At 37.4% G+C, this 13,331-nt stretch overlaps 3 protein-coding genes and 1 long non-coding RNA gene across 6 annotated transcripts; 3 read left to right on the top strand and 1 right to left on the bottom strand.

Moving 5' to 3' along the window:
* Positions 1-659: 659 nt before the first annotated feature.
* On the top strand, positions 660-2,809 carry LOC9308942 (S-adenosylmethionine synthase). Of its 2 annotated transcripts, none has more exons than XM_021021379.1 (2): positions 660-763; positions 1,436-2,809. In XM_021021379.1, exon 2 carries the CDS (start codon positions 1,445-1,447, stop codon positions 2,624-2,626), a length of 1,182 nt encoding a protein of 393 aa, XP_020877038.1. In that variant the 5' UTR covers positions 660-763; positions 1,436-1,444; the 3' UTR covers positions 2,627-2,809. The 2 variants fall into 2 exon arrangements, with proteins under 2 accessions (XP_020877038.1, XP_020877039.1); XM_021021380.1 differs by having other exon boundaries at positions 699-795.
* A 987-nt stretch (positions 2,810-3,796) lies between these two features.
* LOC9308943 (two-pore potassium channel 5) lies at positions 3,797-5,536 on the bottom strand. The gene is made up of 2 exons (XM_021023273.1): positions 4,317-5,536; positions 3,797-4,103 (listed from the first exon to the last, which is right to left on the bottom strand). The coding sequence occupies exons 1-2, from the start codon at positions 5,387-5,389 to the stop codon at positions 3,956-3,958; spliced, it is 1,221 nt and encodes a 406-aa protein (XP_020878932.1). The 5' UTR covers positions 5,390-5,536; the 3' UTR covers positions 3,797-3,955.
* A 163-nt stretch (positions 5,537-5,699) lies between these two features.
* Positions 5,700-6,340, top strand: LOC110227763. Its single transcript, XR_002331447.1, has 2 exons — positions 5,700-5,972; positions 6,056-6,340. It is a non-coding gene; the product is annotated as an uncharacterized LOC110227763 (long non-coding RNA).
* A 2,126-nt stretch (positions 6,341-8,466) lies between these two features.
* On the top strand, positions 8,467-13,283 carry LOC9311023 (ABC transporter B family member 5). 2 transcript variants are annotated; one of them, XM_002872828.2, is made up of 11 exons: positions 8,467-8,801; positions 8,888-8,942; positions 9,015-9,190; positions 9,267-9,488; positions 9,572-9,810; positions 9,898-10,697; positions 10,772-11,571; positions 11,734-12,000; positions 12,078-12,341; positions 12,478-12,774; positions 12,864-13,283. In XM_002872828.2, exons 1-11 carry the CDS (start codon positions 8,583-8,585, stop codon positions 13,215-13,217), a joined length of 3,693 nt encoding a protein of 1,230 aa, XP_002872874.1. In that variant the 5' UTR covers positions 8,467-8,582; the 3' UTR covers positions 13,218-13,283. The 2 variants fall into 2 exon arrangements, with proteins under 2 accessions (XP_002872874.1, XP_020876133.1); XM_021020474.1 differs by lacking the exons at positions 12,478-12,774; positions 12,864-13,283 and having other exon boundaries at positions 12,103-12,282.
* Positions 13,284-13,331: the final 48 nt, after the last annotated feature.

The raw sequence follows: 13,331 nt of genomic DNA on the forward strand, positions 1-13,331 counted from the left end.
ACTTCAAGTGAGGTAGGTCAAAACTCAAATCCATCACCAGACGGACACTCGTCTTAATCCAATAGTTTAATGAGAGATCCAATGGTCATCATTTTTTTCTCAACAACAACATAATTAGTTTTAGGAATTTTTGATAATATATGTTCACCTACCAAAACCATGTCATAATGAAAGTTTATGTTCCACCTTTTTTCCTTGGCAACACCTTATTATACTAGTCATTTTTTTTTCCAATGATCTTATGATCAGTCTCGTATTCATTTTTCGTAGCTAATTTAAATTTACTTTTGAATATTAAATAATTTTGTTTGTTCTAATCTGTTATATATAAGATCACCATAAAAGATTAATTTCTAGAAACAAAAGAATAATATTTCGAGACAAGTATATATGGTATCAAAATCTGTAAAAAATCAGAGCCATGACCGAATACAATGTTAAGTTTATGTGACGTGAGATTTAGAGTTTCATCGAGAAAGATTATAATAAAATTAATATGATTCACTTTCCAATTCGGTTTTAAATTAAAAGCATTGATAATCAATCAACTAACTAATAATTCACTAATGAAAAGCCGAATAAGCCGATGGAAGTAAAGTAAAATTGAAGTCCAAAACCTATAGATCCGGTGGACAGTCAACAGTGTCGTTAATCCCTATAAATAGCTCACTCCCTTCTCATCCACAGATCGTCCCCGACTCGTCTCTTCCTCGTTCGCTGTTAAGATTTTGCTTCGAGGCTCCGAGATCTGTAATCTCCGCAGGTTTCGCTCTTCTTCTCCGTCATCGATTTCGAGTATTTAGGCCATGTCTTTTATTCTCGATTTGATTTACGGTCTTATTCTTTGTTAAATCTGCAATGAAATGATATTTTTCTATGGGTTTGGATTCAGATTTGATAGTATTCGAACTGGATCTGCGATAGTGTGGCTACTGAAATCTGCAAATCGTTAGATTTGATTGAAATGATTAGGTTAGGTTATATGGTTTTTGCGTGTTAAATCTATGAATGATTCGTTTATGATGCACACAGATTTAGATCTGTTCATTTTCGAGTCCTCTAGTATCAAACCTTACTTTTAGCAGATCTGCGTAATGGGTCTATCATTTTTGCAAAAGATTTGAATCGCATATGATTTGAGTTTGGCTTTAAATGCTTTTGTATTAAGTATGAGCCATAAATGAGTCTTCCTGGTTAACTTTTAGAGTTGCTACTGTCTCACAACCCATTTTGGCATCTATGATTATCAGAAGAATCGAATCTCTTTGGATAAGATGCATCTGTTTTTATGCTATTCGACAATGATTTGGAATCTCTAGCTTTTTTATGTCACTTGAGTGTGGAATCTTTTTTTTTTTCACTTTTAATTCTATAAAGTTTTTCTTGTACTGATTTTTATGTGGTTGCTGATTCAAACTTTCTTCTGTTGTTATAGCTTTAAGAGATGGAGACTTTCCTATTCACATCCGAGTCTGTGAACGAAGGACACCCAGACAAGCTTTGCGACCAGATCTCTGATGCAGTCCTCGATGCCTGCCTTGAGCAAGACCCTGACAGCAAAGTTGCTTGCGAGACATGTACCAAGACCAACATGGTCATGGTCTTCGGTGAGATCACCACCAAGGCAACGATTGACTACGAGAAGATTGTCCGTGACACTTGCCGCTCCATTGGATTCATCTCTGATGATGTTGGTCTCGATGCTGACAAATGCAAAGTCCTTGTCAACATTGAACAGCAGAGCCCAGACATTGCTCAAGGTGTTCACGGTCATTTCACCAAACGCCCAGAAGACATTGGAGCTGGTGACCAAGGACACATGTTTGGTTATGCCACTGATGAAACCCCTGAGCTCATGCCTTTGAGCCATGTCCTTGCAACCAAGATTGGTGCTCGTCTCACTGAAGTCAGGAAGAATGGAACTTGCCGTTGGTTAAGACCAGATGGCAAGACCCAAGTCACTGTTGAGTACTACAACGACAACGGTGCTATGGTTCCAGTCCGTGTCCACACCGTCCTGATCTCAACCCAGCACGATGAAACTGTGACCAACGACGAGATCGCACGTGACCTCAAGGAACACGTGATCAAACCAATCATCCCAGAGAAATACCTTGACGACAAAACCATCTTCCACCTCAACCCATCAGGCCGGTTCGTGATCGGGGGACCACACGGTGATGCTGGTTTGACCGGACGTAAGATCATCATCGACACATACGGTGGATGGGGAGCTCACGGAGGGGGTGCATTCTCAGGCAAAGACCCAACCAAAGTCGACAGAAGTGGAGCTTACATCGTGAGGCAAGCAGCAAAGAGTGTGGTGGCTAATGGAATGGCTCGTAGGGCTCTTGTCCAGGTCTCATACGCCATTGGAGTCCCCGAGCCATTGTCTGTCTTTGTTGATACTTACGGAACAGGGTTGATTCCAGACAAGGAGATCCTGAAGATCGTGAAAGAGGCCTTTGATTTCAGACCAGGAATGATGACAATTAACTTGGACTTGAAGAGAGGAGGAAATGGAAGGTTTTTGAAAACGGCGGCGTATGGACATTTCGGAAGAGACGACCCTGATTTCACTTGGGAGGTCGTGAAGCCACTCAAGTGGGACAAACCTCAGGCTTAAGCTTATATTTTCTATCTTTTTACTTTATAAACATCTACCGTGGACCAATAATTAATCCCTCTGTTTCTGTTTTTTTCTCTCCCTCTTGTATTTTTGCTATGAAAGTTAAAAGGTTTGTTTAAACATCTACAATGGACCATTTTTCTCGTTCACTATAAATTGTAGTAGTTGAAATTTTGTGTTCTACGTTTTGGTACTTTATGCGATTAATATTCTTATCTATAGCGATTGTGAGTAATAACATATTACATAATTTGTTAGCAGATTTGATCGAAGTTGTCTATGTTGATAGCACTCTATATTTGTTGAGAAGTAGTACTTGACCCGGGTTTGGAAATCGGGGTTTGCACTTGTGGGTCGGATCTGTTTAGCCATATAATCTAGGAAGCTGCATATGGTATGCTTTCGAATTTCGATGGCAATGAATGATCATATTGTGCATTTCTTATGTTGAGCATGCTTTGCATATTGTGATAAAGTGTATTTCTATCTAAAGTAGAAAACTATCTATCAATCTATGTCAGAAATACAAAAATACACGTATTCTTTTCGAGTACAACACGAAACAACAATCATCTTCAACAAAACAAACAATGACATTGCTAAATTATTTAAAAAAAACACAGATCATACATTTGATCTGTTCAAAGGTAATGGATATAGAAGTGGAACCCATTTACATTGCCTTTATGAGATTCTTTGTTGTCGGTTCATACAATACGTACGAAAACAGAAATATTAATTCGAACTTAAATAATCTTAAGAGACGATCCAAAAAATCATAAAAAGTCAATTCCTACAATAAAAGAAAACACTAAATAGCGTTTCTTCTCATAATAATGATGGTTATCTATAGTCATTATTTATCCGAGTAGTATCTATCATTCAACAACTCTCAACTTGTTTTGTTTTAATGATAAATTGTCATTAAGCAGAAGAACCAATAACAATCTGTGTTAAACTGATTAGCTGATTATTCTATAATCAATCTTACCGGTTTAATTAACATTTTCGACTGAATTTTGTGCATGGATCGACCTTTCTACTGAATCAAGAGACAAAAAGCGTCAGCTTTTGAGCCTTTTTCCCTTTGAATGATCTCACCAGTGAAAGCTTAGTTTGTTTGTCCATATCATTTTTAATTTTCCGCTTAACAAATATCTTTGGACATACAGAGCAAAAATAAAAGCATATACATTTATATCATCTCTTATAATTTGAGAGGATAATTCTTTGTATGAATCACTGCTGCTACATATATTCAGTTATTTTTCTTGAAAAAGGAAAAAAAGAAAGTAAAAAGCAGAGACAGAGGAGAATGTTCTTTTGTCACAAAGGACCACCCAAAAGATCAGGTAATGTGATTTTTCCTAAATTATTAGGATCAAGTTTCTCGAACTGCATCCCAACTTGGTTAATGTCTTTCTCAGTGATCTTCCCCATTTCCTTGAGCTTGAACACTATATACTCTGATTTACTGTGACACACACCAAAATCAAATCCAAACATAAGAAAAAAAAGTAATCACGCACACTCACTTAAATCATTGAAATTAGATGAAACATAGACATGATAGTTCAATAATTGAATCTCCACTTTATATAATTAACTGTTGCTTGCAAGAAAAAGTCTAAGATTGACATGATTAGTCTTGATACTGTTGCTCTAAACACTAAGCAAACATGTTTACCTGATGAAACCATGATGATAAGTATCAGCTTTGAGCAAATCATCAACAGTAATATCTCTATTCAACGCCAATTTAACAGCTTTCCGATGCCGGCGATCAATCCTCGCTTCCGCCAAATACAAAAACGCACGCGCCACCGCAAGAGTGGAAACAAGAAGCCAAACCGCCGCAAAAAGCCTCCCTTGAAGCGTTTTAAAAGCTCGATCACCATAACCAACGGTAGTCACAGACATAACCGACAAATAAACCGAGTCAACAAAACCCAATTCTTCAACAAAATGCAAAACCAAAGCACCAACACCAATACACAAAACGACGACGCATAACGCTAAACCAACTTTCATCCTTATCCTCATCCTCCCTTTCTCAAAATCAATGATGTAATCTTTAGCAGAGAATCTATGGTGGTGGTGATGGTGCTGCTTCGTTTGGATTCCGGTGAGAATCATACTCTCTTGAAGATCCAAAACGTAATTAACAACACCACTGAGTAAGATATCCAAGAACCCGAACCCGAATAAAACGAAAACAACGGCGAAGATCTTCGTCCATGGAGTCAACGGAGCGATGTCACCGTAACCAATAGTACACATAGTGACGATACAGAAATAGAGAGCGTCGACTACAGGATGGGTTTCGATTCCTGAGTAGTGGTCACGATTGAATGAATAGATTGAAACCCCTAAGGTTAAGTAGATGACTAGCAAGAAAATAGCTTGTTTGATTATGGATTTTGAGATTGGTGATGGTTTTTTGGTTTCTTGATTTTTGGGTCTTAAGTCTTTGATGATTACCATAGCTGGAGCTGTACGACATCGGTGAAGTGGTCTAGTGTTTGACAAAAACCGATTTGTTTCGTCTGAGTCTGAGTCTTCGTCGTTGTCGTCTTGTACGGATTCTTCGAGGTCTTGATGATGAAGAAGACGTTCTTGGGAGATTTCGTGGAAGAAGGAAGTGTTTGAGATTGAGCGAGGGATTGTTATGGCGGCGGAGGAGGAGGAATCTGGATTTTCCGGTATTGGTTGGAGGCGGAAACGTGATTGAGGGCTGATGAGAGGTTGGTGATTCTCCATTTACCAACAAATGAGGAATCTCTAAAAACTTAATAAAAATGAAATTTTTTTTTTTTTTTTTTTATGGGGACAAACGGAAAAATCCAAAAGAAAAGTGAGTTTTGAGGTGAAAAAAAAAGTGTGATTGGTGTTTGGATTAGCAATTTTTTATACGAGTTTTAAGAAGAGGGATCCACATGCCACGTATGAAAATCAGATTTATCGTCAGACGTTAACCACAATATATATAGTACTATATATAGTTCAAGGCTTCACGCATTTAGTAGGTAGAGCAAATTACATGTTGTATATGTGATATTCGATTTGATCTGCTATGTGCTTTCATCTTGTTTTGAAGTCATATGGAAGCCTTAAACTGGATAGATTGTTAATCGTAAATGTGTTTAGTTGTTCAGAAGGAGGCTTGTTTTGTTGCTTGAGTATGTCGTACAGGTGATTCTTGGTTTTTAGATCTGAATTACTTTTGCTTTGAATATTGATAGGAAAAGTTGAAAGGGAGTATGAAACGATACTGAAAAGGACGCTACATAGGATTTGTGTTTTGACAGTTGTTCCAAAGACCACCACCTCAGTGATAATTCAGGTGAGTAGCTATTCAATGTTGTGTATATCGATATTGTCAACTTGAGTTGTATCTGATGTTTTTATTTTGTAATTCCCGTGTAGGTTGTACATGATGGTGGTTCTGTATCGTTTTTATGTTCTTTGCACCTTGGTAAATATTTACAGATGCTGTCTGAAACACATATAATCCAGTATAAACAATGTCTGTTTGAGTATTTATAGAGTTTATAGTAGTGAAAGTTTGTAATCCCATAAGTTGAGAGTGTGAATATATTTTTGTGTAACTTCTACCGTGGCCTCCATTCTGGCAGTTAGAAGGTAGGAAATGTTTGTTCTAAAGAAATATGATGTACAGAAAGGAAGACTATGAAGGATGGAATTTACGAAGTCGAGAAGTCGAGAGAGAGTGGGAGAGATTTATTTTGTTAAAATCTTGTGGGGAATTAGAATATTTGTTGGGTTTAGAAGCATTAAGTCATCACTGAAATGGGCTCGACCCATTAATATTGCACTCTAATAGTTTCTAAAACACATATGGCCCATCCGTCATGGACTATTTTGTTTACTCCATTTGAGACTTATAATTAGAATCTGATGTGTATTAATGAAATGTTTTCATTGGAAGAATAAGAAGCTGATGTCATCTCCAGAATAGCCAAAAATGCTGACGTGGGGGAAGGATGAAGAGAGATAGTCACCTTTCATATATATGATTGTAAAATATCCGTTTTGAATTTCTGTAACTTCATTAATTTTGATTCTAACTTTATTTGAAATCGAAAATTGGCTAGTTATTTTTCGGTGAAACCGTCGTGAGATCATTTCTTCAACAAGGATCAGCCCATAGTGATGGTCGGTCTAAAGCAAAAAAAAAAATGTAAATTTGTTGTCCATAAATAGAAAAAAGAGATAACAAAAAATTACTACTTGGGAGCCGAGGAATTTGGTGAGAATGTGAGAGCGGTGGCTAATTTCTTTCTGCATTCTATAAATTCAAGCAAACATTTGTAAGAAAAAAGTAACTTCATTAAAATGCAATACAGGCCTGGGCTTTCGAATATCTGTTCGGTTATCGGTTGGGTAAATTTGGTTCCGGTTCTAAAATTTAGTATCTATTCAGATATTTTTAAATTTCGGTTCGGTTCCGGTTATTTCGATTTTAAAATTAAGTATCCATTCAGTTATTTTTTTTAGGATATTTTCTAATATTTCTGTTATTTTTGAGTATTTTCAGATATTTTTGGATATATTTCGGTTATTTTCGAGTATTTTAACTATTTATATATTTTTCAAGTATTTTTTATTATTTTGTCTATAAATAACTAATTATTTTGAAAATATAATTGTATTTCGGGTATTTCGGTTCGGTACCGATTCGGTTACAATTATTTCGGTTATTAAATTTAGTATCCATTCGGCTATTTTCAAATTTTGGTTCAGTTCGATTTATTTTTTTTTTGTTTTGGTTACGGTTCAAAACATTTAGTTCGGTTTATTTGCCCAGGGCTAGGCAATAGAAAAACCAGAAATTAGGCAATAGAAAAACCAGAAATTACAAGAAGCTGGCTACGTTTTAGTATTCGATAAACAATAAAGGTCCATAACTAGGCCTATGTTTGTCGACTAGTTAGGCCTATATAAAGGCCCATTCGAATTATGCATGTTTAAGGCTTAAAATATACTTATTAGTTATTATAGTGGAATACACGACCGAGTTGAGGAAATGCAGAAATTAGTAGACCCCATGACACAAAACAAAAGTCAAGATTGATTTTTTTTTTTCTTTTTAAACGGAGAGTAATCGGAGGTAGCGGAAATTTTTAGAACAGATTGCTACCTATAAGAACAACATTTTAAAAATAACACTATTATTGATCTCATATCCCACTAATCCCTTCTTGATTTTGTATTATTAGGAAACTATATAGTTTGTTTAGTTCGATCTTCTAAACTTTTATTTTTTGGATGTTACATTTGTAAATTCTTCTCTTCGTGATTGGGCAACCAATTATAGAGTTAAATTTTAATCAATGTGTGGTTGACAAATTTTTTTTTAAAACTATATATATATTTTTTCCGTATGGATTTATTATTTATTGCAAATTATTAGAACTGTTACATAGATGATTCTACAATGGACAATTCCTTCCGACCCTTATTAGATCTACGACAGACTACACTTACTCCTTCATGCTCTTGACAGACACCTTCAATGATCCACGACCTGACGACACTTTCCTCTCTGCGTAGAATCCTGGCGAACAACTATAATTGTAAATCATTGGAGATCTCTTGCACACTTGCCTCAATTAATTTGTAAATTTATTAATAAATCGCACTATCTGGGACTCGAACCCCAGACCTTTTGGTGTAGAAGCATTAATTAACCTTTTGTCAACCAATGGGCTTCCACATTTAAAAAATTTTCTTAAAAAAAAAAAAAAATTTTAATTCCGTTTACTATTTAAAAACTATAGAGTAAACGGAATTTAAAAATTTTTTTTAATGATTATTCACATGTTTTTATGTTCTTTCTTTCAATGTTTGGCTTTCCCAGACTTTGTTTCATTGTTGATACTTGGTGGTGAGTCATTTCTCTAAGAAAATCCAGCCCAAAACACATAAGGAGATGAAGATGGGGATATTGGAAGAGAACACAAAGACTGTACCGTTCTACAAATTGTTTTCCTTCTCAGATTCTACCGATGTGTTGTTGATGATTGTTGGTTCGATCGGAGCTATCGTAAACGGTGTTTGTTCTCCGTTAATGACATTATTGTTTGGTGATCTCATTGATGCATTGGGTCAAAATCAGAACAACGAAGAGATTGTTGAGATAGTTTCCAAGGTTAGGAAAAAAGTGTTACTAAAACCCAAAAAAAAAAAAAAATTATCTTTTGAGTTGCTTTTTGATGTTTACTTTATTATGTTTAGGTTTGTTTGAAATTTGTCTACCTTGGACTTGTAGCACTTGGAGCAGCCTTTCTTCGTAAGTTATACAAATTTTAGTTTTTTTTTTTTTTTTAAAGGAGAAAAGCAATTTCGGTTTTTTCGGTTATAGAGGTGGCTTGTTGGATGATAACTGGGGAAAGACAAGCTGCAAGAATAAGGAGTTTGTATCTGAAAACGATTCTAAGACAAGACATTGGATTCTTCGATGTCGAAACGAGCACCGGAGAAGTTGTTGGTCGAATGTCTGGTGATACTGTTCTTATACTTGATGCTATGGGTGAGAAGGTAAAAAGGAACAAAAATAGCAAACAAAAAACAAAATATTTTCTGATAGATTTTTAAGTTGTGAAACTTTTTTCAGGTTGGGAAGTTTATACAGTTGATTGCAACATTCTTTGGTGGATTTGCTATAGCGTTTGTGAAAGGATGGTTACTTACACTTGTTATGTTGACCTCAATTCCTCTTCTAGCTATGTCTGGTGCAACTATGGCGATTATAGTTTCTAAAGCTTCGTCTCGAGAACAAGCTGCTTATGCGAAAGCATCAACTGTTGTTGAACAAACTTTGGGGTCTATTCGAACCGTAAAAAATTCTTGCTTTTCCCTTTTCTGTTTAGGGTGATGTTCATCAAAAATTTTAACCAAGTGTTTGTGTGTTTTCTCTAGGTTGCTTCTTTCACGGGAGAGAAGCAAGCGATGAGTAGCTACAGAGAATTGATAAATTTGGCCTATAAATCGAATGTTAAGCAAGGTTTTGTTACGGGTTTAGGTCTTGGAGTACTGTTCTTGGTGTTCTTTTGTACTTATGCTTTGGGTATATGGTTTGGTGGTGAAATGATACTCAGAAAAGGGTATACAGGTGGTGCAGTGATCAATGTAATGGTCACTGTAGTCACGAGTTCGATGTGAGTAGTGAGTACACCATATATATATTCTACTCTAAAGTTTCAAGACAGTTAAAACGGTTTTTGTGATTTCTTTTCTTTGTATAGGTCTTTAGGGCAAGCAACGCCTTGTCTTACTGCATTTGCGGCTGGTAAAGCTGCAGCTTATAAGATGTTTGAAACAATCGAAAGAAAGCCTTCGATTGATACTTTTGACCTAAATGGGAAGGTTTTAGAAGATATTCGAGGCGTAATTGAACTGAGAGATGTGTGTTTTAGTTACCCTGCCAGGCCTAAAGAAGAGATTTTTGGCGGATTCTCTCTGCTGATTCCGAGTGGTGCAACCGTTGCTTTGGTAGGAGAAAGCGGGAGTGGGAAATCTACTGTGATCAGTTTGATTGAAAGGTTTTATGATCCGAATTCCGGCCAAGTGCTTATTGATGGTATTAACTTAAAGGAGTTTCAGTTGAAATGGATTAGGGGAAAGATTGGATTGGTTAGTCAAGAACCTGTTCTGTTTTCTTCTAGTATAATGGAGAATATCAGGTACGGGAAAGAGAGTGCAACGGTTGAAGAGATTCAAACAGCAGCAAAGCTAGCAAACGCGGCTAAGTTCATCAATAAGTTGCCTCGAGGTTTAGAGACTTTGGTAGGGGAACATGGAACTCAACTCTCAGGAGGACAAAAACAGAGGATTGCTATCGCGAGAGCGATACTTAAAGATCCGCGGATCTTGCTGTTAGATGAAGCTACTAGCGCTCTTGATGCGGAATCCGAAAGAGTGGTTCAAGAGGCTTTAGATAGGGTAATGGTGAACCGGACTACTGTGATTGTCGCGCATCGGTTAAGCACAGTGAGAAATGCTGATACGATTGCTGTGATTCACCGTGGAAAGATAGTGGAAGAAGGTAAATAACATTACTGCATTTCGGTTTCGGGTTTGATTCAACTGCGAAAATTTATCTTTTTTTTTGTTTAACAGGTTCACATTCAGAGTTACTTAAGAATCACGAAGGGGCTTATTCACAGCTTATACAGTTACAAGAGATAAACAAAGAATCAAAGCGATTGGAGATTTCTGATGGATCAATCAGCAGTGGATCATCAAGAGGAAACAACAGCAGAAGGCAAGATGATGACTCTGTTTCGGTTCTTGGTTTACTTGCAGGCCAAGAGAATACTAAAAGGCCTCAAGAACTGTCACAGAATGTGTCGATTACTCGAATCGCTGCTCTAAACAAACCTGAGATTCCAATTCTTATACTTGGAACCTTAGTGGGTGCAGTGAACGGCACTATATTCCCCATTTTCGGTATCCTCTTTGCTAAAGTAATCGGAGCTTTCTTCAAAGCGCCTCAAGAGCTGAAGAGAGATTCGAGATTCTGGTCGATGATATTCCTACTTCTTGGTGTAGCCTCTTTGATAGTGTATCCAACGAATAACTACTTGTTTGCTATAGCTGGAGGGAGACTGATTCGGAGGATAAGATCAGTGTGTTTTGAGAAAGTTATTCATATGGAGGTTGGGTGGTTCGATAAACCTGAGAACTCGAGAGGTGCAATGGGAGCGAGGCTCTCTGCTGATGCAGCCTTGATCAGGACACTTGTGGGAGACTCGTTGTGTCTATCGGTTAAGAACGTTGCGTCTCTGGTGTCAGGACTAATCATAGCTTTCACGGCGAGCTGGGAATTGGCGGTTATTGTCGTAGTAATTATTCCATTAATTGGAATCAACGGTTATGTTCAAATTAAGTTCATGAAAGGCTTCAGTGCAGACGCAAAGGTTGATCCTCTCTACGAACTTAGTAATAGAAATTATTGTCTGTATCTATAAGAAAGTTTACCAGAAATCCATATGCCTACTTTTTTAAAATGACTTTTCAAGGGCTTAAGGTTTGTTACTTGTTAGAGAAGTAACTTAACCTTTGAAAGAAAATGTTTGCAGAGAAAGTACGAGGAGGCGAGTCAGGTGGCAAACGATGCGGTGGGGAGTATAAGAACGGTTGCGTCTTTCTGTGCGGAGGAGAAAGTGATGGAGATATACAATAAAAGATGTGAAGATACGTTTAAATCTGGGATTAAGCAAGGGTTAATCAGCGGATTAGGGTTTGGTCTCTCCTTTTTCATTCTTTACTCTGTCTACGCTACTTGTTTCTACGTGGGTGCTAGATTGGTTAAAGCCGGAAAGACAAACTTCAACAATGTTTTTGAGGTTTTGTTTTCTTGAAAATATTTGTAATGAATCTTGAGGTTTAAGTAGTAACTAATGGTTTTGGATTTAATGTGCAGGTTTTCTTAGCCTTAGCGTTGACAGCGATTGGGATATCTCAGGCGAGCTCTTTTGCTCCTGATTCGAGTAAAGCAAAGGGTGCTGCTGTTTCTATTTTCAGAATTATTGATGGGAAATCGAAGATAGATTCGAGAGATGAATCAGGAATGGTGTTGGAGAACGTAAAGGGAGATATCGAGCTTTGTCACATAAGCTTCACTTACCAAACTAGACCTGACGTTCAGGTCTTTCGTGACCTCTGTTTGACCATTCGTGCCGGACAGGTAACATGACCTAAAAGCTACTATCATGAAGAAAATTACTATTTTGTTATATAGATTTCGATTTATTTGGTTCGGTTTTGAACTGATTTGGGTTTAATTACATGCCCCCTTTTTTGTTTCTTGTCTTCTTTTTCAGACTGTTGCTTTGGTTGGCGAAAGTGGGTCGGGTAAATCTACGGTGATTTCACTGTTACAAAGGTTTTACGATCCGGATTCGGGTCATATAACTCTAGACGGAGTGGAGCTCAAGAAGCTGCAACTAAAATGGCTGAGACAACAAATGGGGCTTGTAGGGCAAGAGCCTGTACTGTTCAACGACACGGTACGAGCCAACATTGCTTACGGAAAAGGCGGCCAGGAAACAACCGAGACTGAGATTGTAGCTGCCTCGGAGCTGGCTAATGCCCACACGTTCATCTCTAGTATACAACAGGTACTTAAAATAAGACCTTTTTCTACAATTTGCAAAAACATGAGAGATTACTTATTGCGCAAGCAAAACCTTTTTTTTTGTGCTTTTAGGGTTATGATACGGTGGTAGGGGAGAGAGGGATACAATTGTCAGGAGGACAGAAGCAACGCGTGGCAATTGCACGCGCCATCGTGAAAGAACCGAAGATTCTGTTACTTGACGAAGCGACGAGCGCTTTGGACGCTGAATCGGAGCGGGTGGTTCAAGACGCGCTTGACCGGGTGATGGTGAACAGGACCACCGTAGTAGTGGCTCACAGGCTTTCGACGATCAAGAATGCTGACGTCATCGCCGTCGTCAAGAACGGTGTGATCGTAGAGAAAGGGACGCACGAAACGTTGATCAATATCGAAGGTGGTGTTTATTCTTCGCTTGTTCAACTTCACATTAGTGCTTCTAATTGACAAACATTTTTTTTTTTTTCCTTTTTCAAGTCTTCTCAAAACATATATTATGAGCTTAAGTTGTTTGTCCATTATTATTTTGTACTAACTTACAAAAAAAAAAAAAAGGTTTAT

This window comes from Arabidopsis lyrata, assembly GCF_000004255.2.
Source record: "Arabidopsis lyrata subsp. lyrata unplaced genomic scaffold ARALYscaffold_6, whole genome shotgun sequence".
Classification (NCBI taxonomy): domain Eukaryota; kingdom Viridiplantae; phylum Streptophyta; class Magnoliopsida; order Brassicales; family Brassicaceae; genus Arabidopsis; species Arabidopsis lyrata.